Source organism: Cebus imitator, unplaced genomic scaffold (assembly GCF_001604975.1).
Source record: "Cebus imitator isolate Cc_AM_T3 unplaced genomic scaffold, Cebus_imitator-1.0 Scaffold318, whole genome shotgun sequence".
In the NCBI taxonomy this organism is placed as follows: domain Eukaryota; kingdom Metazoa; phylum Chordata; class Mammalia; order Primates; family Cebidae; genus Cebus; species Cebus imitator.
In genome coordinates, this window is record NW_016107633.1 from 750590 (window position 1) to 760005 (window position 9416).

At 44.1% G+C, this 9416-nt stretch overlaps 1 protein-coding gene across 3 annotated transcripts in view; it reads left to right on the plus strand.

Moving 5' to 3' along the window:
- Nucleotides 1-2305: 2305 nt before the first annotated feature.
- LOC108286388 (zinc finger protein 181-like) overlaps nt 2306-9416 on the plus strand; it is a 26999-nt gene continuing 19888 nt past the window's right edge. For 2 of the 3 annotated variants that reach the window (XM_037729841.1, XM_037729839.1), the window contains exons 1-2: nt 2318-3225; nt 8820-8918. In XM_037729841.1, the coding sequence (XP_037585769.1) occupies nt 3078-3225; nt 8820-8918 (247 nt within the window). In that variant the 5' untranslated portion in view covers nt 2318-3077. The other variant, XR_001817909.2, reaches the window with a different exon arrangement.

Here is a 9416-nt window from a genome sequence, read left to right on the forward strand (position 1 = left end):
CATGTTGACCAGGATGGTCTCGATCTCTTGACCTCGTGATCCACCCGCCTCGGCCTCCCAAAGTGCTGGGATTACAGGCTTGAGCCACCGCGCCCCAGGAGTCTTAAATTCTCTGTAACTTCCATCCTTCAAACTCTGTGTTGCATTCTGGGTAATTTATTTCAATTGACTGACTATTCATAATTCTCTCTCTAGGACATTTTAATTTCAGTTTTTCAAAGACGTTTTTAAGATGGTAGGCATAGTTGCTTCATAATATGTATCTGATAATAATAACTGAAGATTTTATGGGCCCCTTGGGAAGTTTATTTTTAAATTCTTCCATCAGTTTGCTTTGCTTCCTTTTTTGTTGGTTACCTTTGTCTTTCCTTGGAAAGAGATTTCATGGAGCTTCCCATATCCTTAGATGAAAGTGCCTTTCTCTTCTAGAGATGATGTAATTTTATTTTCAGACAAGACCAGGATCCCTACCACTCTGGAACCACTTTAAACCACACTTAAGACTTATGTCCCTGCTCAGTCCATCCAGAAAAGCTTACATAGAGACTCCTCATTATTGCTGCTTTTCCTCATGAGCTCCCTGGAAGAATTATGGTGGCTTCCCACTGTGAGTCCTCAGATACTTGTAATATGAGTTAAGTTCATGAGCGGAGAGAGGGCAACATTAGACGAGTAGATGTGACTCAGGGCAGAGGCGAGAAGAACTTTAAATGGAGGCTAGTCCTTTTGTTTCAATAGCTATGTCTGGCCATCTCGTAAAAAGCATTATTGTGAAGCTAAACCCCTAACTTGTGGGTGCTCCATCATTAGTGAAGCAGGAGCCTAGGAGAGCTAGAGAATGCCATTTTAAGTACAGCTCCATTCTGAGACTAGCAAATTACATTCCTTGCTGGTCATGAGCCATAGTCATGAGGTGTTTATAATTGAGGAAACAGTCTGAAGATAGATACAGGGACACTCCTACAACAGTGGGGAGTCCAGATGTCCCAATACCCATAACAATATATGCTTTCAAGAGAATAGTTATGCTTTGATGTGCTTGACACTAGAATGTCAAGGCTAGTTTAAATGAATACAGTAATTAATTTTGTCATTCTGCCTGCTCATCCACACATAGACACAGCTTAGCTTAGTCTGTTCATAGATAAGACTCCTGTATAAGAAAAACTTAAAGCCAGTACGTCTCTCCTCTTGCTTTCTGAGGGCCTCCTGCTCTCTAATGATGTTTCTAAGTAACTTGCTTCTTTCACTGCACTCTGTGACTCACCTTAAATTCCTTCCTGAACAAGATCCAAGAACCCTCTCTTGGGGTCTGGATCGAGACCCCTTTTCCAGTAAGACCATAACTTGCATTGTTAGCAGAAAGGATAGAGGCACCGGAATAGAGACCAAGGAGAAATCAGGCGTGTGACATAGAATCACCGGCATAAACAAGTCTGTTTTAAACAAATATTATGCCAGACAATTGAGAAAGTAAATGAGACAGAGAGAGAGAAAGACAGCAATAAGGAGAAAGGAAAACACATTACAGGCAATTCTGAACCTACTCCCTTCCACTAGCTCGTAGCTGCCTTCTGTCCCTTTCCTGTTTAATATAATGCAATGTTTACAATCAGCGGTTTTTGCTGTTGGGATCTATCTAGTCGACTGCACATTTTAGAATATGTACTTGGGAGAAGAAAAGCCGGTTTGCGTTGATGCTGAAGCTGTTTAAGATTCAGGGCGCCCTATGATCTGAATGTCTGTCTCCTGACTCCGCCACTGTATCATATGTTGAAACCAAATTCCCACTGTGACAATATTAAGAGGTGAGACCTTTGAGGAGATATTAAGTAATGAGGCGGGAGTTCTCATGAATGGATTGGTGCCCGCATAAAAGAGGCCCAAGCTTGTTTGCTCAGAAGGTGGACAGTGCAGCGGCAAGGTTTCGGGATGAGAGGAGCCCCTCTGCTAGCAACGTTGCGCGGAACCAGCAAGGGCTGCCCACGTCCCAGAGGGAAATGTTTGTGTGAACACACAAATCACCCGGAAGACCTTGGCGCGGCAGCAGAGTTTTCTGGGAAGTGTAGTTTCTTGGTCCTTAAAAGTAGAGGGTGTCCCTTGGTTCGGAGGTGTATCGGTCAACAGAGGATGACTGTGTGTGTGCTCAGAACACTTCGCGCGTGGTCCTAGCTGGCAGGCTCTGGGTCGACAGCCCCAGGCAGTTTAGTTTCCTACGAAGCCAAGACCGGTTTTCCCTGCGGCGTGCCAAGATCGCGCTGCCGCAGAGACTCTTGGGAAGTGTGATCTTCCGGTGTCGGCTGTTCGCGGCACCCGGGACTTTTTGTCCGGCTCGCGGAGGATTCTGGGAAATGTGGCTCGGCGGTGGGTGCCATACAGGATCCGTCCTGCGGTAGCTTCAGGTTTGGCGGCGGCATCTAGACTCAGGAACGATTCTGAGCAGTGTTGTTCCGGGACGTGGACGGCCGTTGACTGCTCACCAGCGACGCTGCGATTCAGGTCCTCAGAGGTGCGGGCTCGGAGCGCCTGCGGGGACGGTGAGGCCCCGCTGAGGACTCCGGCAAGTGTGGGTCCTGGGGGCGGCGGCGGGGCTCGGGCCCTGCGTCGGCCCGCGGTGTGACCCCGGCCGGGGTCTTGGCTTTTTCTGGCCTTCGTGTCCTGCTGTGTAAACACGGGGTGATGACGGCGCCGACCTCTTGGCGCGGTTGCGAGAGAGAAGTGGGCCCGAGAGCAGACGCCAGCCACAGTTGTTTTTGGGTTGTGTAGTCATGAAGCCGGCGCTTTGCAGTTGTGTAACCTTGAACAAATGGGTTCAGAATCTTGGAATTTCAGTTTTGTCGTTGGTTTGAAAAAGAAATCTGGAATAATGTGAGTGCCCATCGCGCATAGTGGGGAAGATTGAACGAGCTGATAAAGTTATTACTGTTGTTTTATGAGGCTTTTATGTACAGAATAATTGATTTTCCTCGCAAGTGGCACCTGGTAAATTGTTACGCCTTGCGGAGAAACACCTGTTTGTTTCCAGGGAGAGATTAGCGCCCCGGAGAGTGATTACCAAGGTGCTTTTCCATTACGGGATGTCACAGGTGATGCAAGATAAAAGCGTGATTTTTCCTGACTGCTTTTTCCTGCCCTTCTGTGCCCTCAAGACACTGCCCATTTCTAAGATAAGAGCCTGGAAAGAGGACTCTGCTGGCTGTTGGAAATTGCAGAGTAATGTCTCAAGTAAGTCGGTGTGTCCCTAAATCTCCCTGAAACACTTTATCAGGCCTCTGTGTGTTTGCTTTGCTTCTCCTGCCTGTTCCCACCTAGTCAAGTCCATTTAAGGGACTGGATCTATGGTTTCTTTCATTGTCCTTCTCACCCAGTGTTCCCGTTTTCTACAGTTTTTTGCTAGAAGACTTTGTAGTCTTGCCAAAATTTTTAAACTGTAATTCACAATGCAAGTTTGGAATGTAAGGTTGTTTTATGGCTGTCAGAACCGTACCATGTGGTCTCAAGTGAAGAGATGTTTGCGGTCATCCTTGATTCTTCCCCTTGACTTATAACTCATATTCAGGTCCTCTAATTGGATCTAAATTATACACCATGTACAGCATCTGACCATTAGTTACCCCATTACCACCTCCACCTCCACCTCCACCTCCTCCACCTCATCCAAGCCACCTGCATTATCACGGTAGCCTCCTCGCTAGATTCCCTGCACCTGCCCTTAACCCTCATCAGTCTCTTCTCAGTACAGCTGTCACCGTGATCCCATTGTTATGTAAATTCCTGTCATTCCTCAACCTACACGTTTTCAGTGGCCTCTTTGTACTATTAGGCTGTTATCTCTCTGATCCCACCTTCCTTCCCTGCCTCCTCATCCCTGTGAGCTCCAGCCACTGTCACCAGTTGCTGTGCCATCCACCTGAATATTCTTCACCCACATATGCACGAGCTTGCATTCTTATCTCCTTCGTGTGTTTGCTCGGTGGTTAATTCTCAGAAGAGCTTCCCTGAACGCCTGTTTGCAATTGCAGTCACCTTCTTTCGCCTAGCACTGCCACTCCTCCATCGCTGCGTTGTCGTTTTCCACGGCCTGTGTCACTCACTAGCTGATGTACTGTATGTTCAGTAGATTTACGTGCTCATTGTTTGTCTGTTCCTGGTGGGAGGAATATTTTTTCTTTTTTGTTGACTGTTATAGCTTCAGTACCCAGAGTGGTACCTGGCACCAAATAGATGCTTAGTAAGTAATTGTGGAGTGAATAAGAGGAGTAATGAAGAACGGGTGGGGCAGAATCATGGCATGGAAGGTGAAGCTTGCACAGGAGGGGATGTGGGTAGCAGATGTACATGCTGGGTGAAGTCTGTTTTCTTGGAAAAATTAGATAATTAGAATTGAAAAACTGGTGTGGTGGTACATGCCTGTTGTGCCAGCTACTCAGGAGGCTGATGAGGTGGGAAGATTTCTTGAGCCCTGTGGTATGGAGCTGCAGTGGGCTATGATTATGTCACTATACTTCAGCCTGGTGACAGAGCAAGACGCTGTCTCTTAAAAAAAAAAAAAAAAATGTAAAGGCTAAATTGAACTATGCTAAAATCATTCATTGGTTCATCTTCTAAACACTTATGAAATACCTGTTAGGAAAAGTTGAACATGGATTTTGGTGTACACTGACACACAGGACTCCATGATCTAGTGCAGTATTGTCTAAGAGAACTTTCTGCGGTGGTGGAAGTGTTCTCCATGTGAACTGGTCAGTATGGTAGCCATCAGCCCCGTATGACTATTGAGTACTTGAACTATGGCTTAAGCAATGGAGAAAATGAATTTTAAATTTTCTTTGTTTTTATTTTTACATTTTAATTAATTTAAATGTATGTAGCCAAATTGGCTAGTGGCTACTGTATTGAGGATTGCAGCACTGGTAGGAAAGTAAGAAAGCATTAGAAATTATAATAAATGCTAGGACAGCCGGGCGCGGTGGCTCACGCCTGTAATCCCAGCACTTTGGGAGGCCGAGGCGGGTGGATCACGAGGTCAAGAGATCGAGACCATCCTGGTCAACACGGTGAAACCCTGTCTCTACTAAAAAAATACAAAAAATTAGCTGGGCATGGTGGCACGTGCCTGTAATCCCAGCTACTCAGGAGGCTGAGGCAGGAGAATTGCCTGAACCCAGGAGGCGGAGGTTGCGGTGAGCCGAGATCGCACCATTGCACTCCAGCCTGGGTAACAAGAGCGAAACTCCGTCTCAAAAAATAAAAAAAAATAAAAAAAAATAAATGCTAGGACAGATATCCTGTGTTCTTTTGGGGACAGAGTTGGGTGAATACTGCAGGCTGCCCAGGTAACTGTGGGGGAAGAAAGAAGCGTCACTGCTCTAACTTGTAATGACTGGTTTGTCATAAAGCTATGAGAAATGTTATTTTTATTTAGGATAAAGGCAATTAACACGGTATCAATTCCAGTTAACAAGTGAATTTAGGGTAAATAATGTGTAGCAAATTGAACTGTCAAGTCTTACTTGAAGATAAGTTATTGTTTATTTGGAAAACGTATGTATTGGATTGTATCTGCTTGGCAATACAAAAGGATGAGTGAGATGTCTTCCTGTTGTTTTAATCTCATTATTGGATTGCCCGTGAAGTGCATCACAGTTGATTTAATGCTTATTCAGAAATAAAACTGTTTTCTTTCTTTTCTGCATTTGTGGAGAGGATTTTCTGCCCTTGGCAGGAGATTTGAATTTTATTTTCCCAACACCTGGCAAAAGTAAATTCTGCCTTTGAAACCAATGACCAGTGTTACTGGTGAACATGCATGTAAAATATCCAAATAAAGTAATACAATACTGAATTAACTCTCAGAGCTAAAAAAAAAACTACCACAGTAGAGCAGTCCGTTTCACAAATCAAAGACCGTAATAATGTTGTAGTAAGTGGATGTATTTTTTGCACATAATTTGACTAGCGATTAAGCTATTATTGAATATTTAAGCTTCTAAAGTTTTACTATTTTAAATACTGTGAAATGAGTACTACTGAGAGGAATTTCTAAGCACATCTGTGAGTATTTCCTTAGAATATTTTCTTTGAAATATACTCTGTTATTTTTTCCTCTTAGTTTCTGGTCCTGTGTAAGGACTATCTATGGCAGGGGTCCCCAAGCTTTTTGGCATCAGGGATCGGTTTCATGGAAGACAATTTTTCCACAGAAGTGGGAGGTCGTGGAGGTGGTGGTTTGGGGACGAAACTGTTCCACCTCAGATCCTTAGACACAGGTTAGATTCTCATAAGGAGCGTGCAGCCTCGATCCCTTGCATACACAGTTCACAGTAGAAATGGCACTCCTATGAGAATCTAATGCCATGGCTGATCTGACAGGAGGCGGAGCTCTGGTGGTAATGCTCACTTGGCCGACATACACCTCCTGCTGTGTGACCTGGTTCTTTTTTTTTTTTTTTTTTTTGACGGAGTTTTGCTCGTTACCCAGGCTGGAGTGCAATGGCGCAATCTCGGCTCACTGCAGCCTCCACCTCCTGGGTTCAAGCAATTCTCCTGCCTCAGCCTCCCAAGTAGCTGGGACTACAGGTGTGCGCCACCATGCCCAGCTTATTTTTTTTTTTTGTATTTTTAGTAGAGACGGGGTTTCACCCTGTTGACCAGTATGGTCTCAATCTCTTGACCTCGTGATCCACCCGCCTCGGCCTCCCAAAGTGCTGGGATTATAGGCATGAACCACCGCGCCCGGCCATGACCTGGTTCCTAACAGGCCACAAACTGATACCAGTCTATGGCCTGGGGTTTAAGGACCCCTGATCAATGGCATGAAACCATCCTTCAGTCTTTTCACCCAGGGGTATCATATTTTAATTATTAAATGTCTGTCAATACAGAGTTTAAGTATACACCATAAATATATTTTTCTTTTTTATGAATCAGTTATGCATATATTTTAGTCCATTTCTCCTGCTGTAACAGAATACCATGGACTGAGTAATTTATAAACAGTAGGAATTGACTTCTCGGCTGGGCCCGGTGGCCCACACCTGTCATCCCAGCACCTTAGGAGGCTGAGGCAATGAGGTGGCAGATCACTTGTGGTCAGGAGTTCGAGACAAGCCTGGCCAACATGTTGAAACCCCTGTCTCTACTAAAAATGCAAAAAGTAGCCGGGCATGATGGCAGGCACCTATAATCCCAGCTACTCAGGAGGCTGAGACAGGAGAATCTGTTGAACCTAGGAAGCATAGGTTGCATTGAGCCAAAATCACACCATTGCACTCCAGCCTGGGCAACAGAGGTTGGTGGTTCTCCTGCCTGGCCACCACCACCGAACTCTCTCCCCTGGAGGTCTTGATTCCTTTTACTGGATTCCTGAGATTCCTCAAGTTAGGTTTCAACTTTCTCCTGAATTGCAATCATCGTTGCCATCTAGATTCCGATTTCTACATCTGTCATTTCCACCATCGCTGTCTGATTAAGAACCATTCCTGAGGATGTAGTGCCATTTTTTAGAGAGCTTTCTGCATGCAGTCTAGAAAAGGAAAAAGTTACATATTTAGGAAATCCCATCAGACGAATAGCAGACTTCTCAGCAAACATTTTACAAGCCAGAAAAGATTGGGGCCTGCTTTTAGCTTTCTTAAAGAAAAAAGAAAGAAAAGAAATTGACTTCTCATGGTTTTGGAGCTTGGGAACTCCGAGATCAAGGGGCAGGCATCTGGCAAGGCCCTGTTGCTGTGTCCTTTTATGGTGGATGGGCAGAGAGAAGAGAGAGAGGCAAAAGGATGCCTGGACTAATTTTTTTAAATAGGAACCCACTCCCATGATGATGACATTAATCCATTCACGAAGGCAGAGCTCTCTAGGCCTATTCATTTTCCAAAGGTCTCACCACTCAGTACTGTTACAATGGTGATTAAGTTCAATACATGCTTTTTGAGGGACACAGTCAAACCATAACAACGTATGTTTATCAGTCTTTAATAAAAGGATGTCTTTTTTTCTGAACCCATTTTTTGTGAGCCTTATTAGATCATCCTGAGTATCTGATTTGAGGAACAATCACTTTAGCCTCATTTTTTAATTACTTGCCTATTACTTAATGTAAAAGATATAACTAAATACTTGACTCTGTGCTGTCAAATGTTAAATGCTGATTTTTAAAAATTTGTATAATTCTGTAACTTTTAAAAAGTTCACTGAAGCAAAGCTCTATTTGTCTCTCACCCTTATTGTATAATAAGCCTAAGCACATAACTGTGCCCCTTATTATATAATAATTCTGTCTATATAACTATCCTGTTATTACTTAACTGAGATCACATTCCCAATCATTGTCACAACTCCTGAATCTTGTTCTATTTCTTCCACAACCAGCCTAATTTTACCCCTTCTTCAGTGACAGAAGAGGTCTGTGCCATGGTTGAACCTAAATGTATTTGCCATTTCAGGTGACATTTAGTGATGTAGCTATACACTTCTCTCACGAAGAATGGGGATGGCTAGATTCTGCTCAAAGGGACTTATACAAGGATGTGATGGTCCAGAATTACAAGATCCTGGTCTCTCTAGGTAAGGATATCACCCCTTCCACTCCAATAGGGGACACCTTTCTTTTGTCACTCTGAATTGCTGGAGATCCTCCCAAGTAAGTGGCTGAATTTCTGTACCATGTTCCCAAGGAAATGTGTAGCTCTGTTGTGCCCTGCCTGAAGCTTATCTTTCCATGTCAGTGAACACCCTTCATCCCTTCCTGTGGTCTCTTTTGTGATGGCCTCTCGTAATAGAGGACTGCAGCTTAAGCAATTCTATATTCTTCCTGTAAGCAGGTCTTTCCATTACTAAGCCATATGTGATCACATTATTGGAGGATGGAAAAGAGCCCTGGATGATGGAGGAAAAACTGTCTAAAGGTGTGACTCCAGGTGAGTCATGGTGAACGAGACAAGGGAAGTTTGTTAAAGATGCTTATAGTGAGTGTGGAGACGTTTTAGGGATACTGTCTTCAAAGATCTCAGATATAAATGAAAATTGAGGGGTATTTAGCTTAGCTTTTCCAAACAGTTGTTCCTGCCTCCCAAATTATTATCTGTACCACTCATGTCATCTAATCAAGGTTAGAGGTTTTTGCCATCATAATTCAAATTGTTACTCTATTCATGATAAAGTAAGGCAAATTACTCATTCTTAAATCTACTTAAGAAAAAACATGCTGATTGTTTTGGGCTAAGAAAAGCTGCCAGTTGGATAGAAAATCGCTTTTCTGGCCGGGCACGGTGGCTCACGCCTGTAATCCCAGCACTTTGGGAGGCCAAGGCGGGTGGATCACAAGGTCAAGAGATCGAGACCATCCTGGTCAACATGGTGAAACCCCGCCTCTACTAAAAATACAGAAAATTAGCTGGGCATGGTGGCGCGTGCCT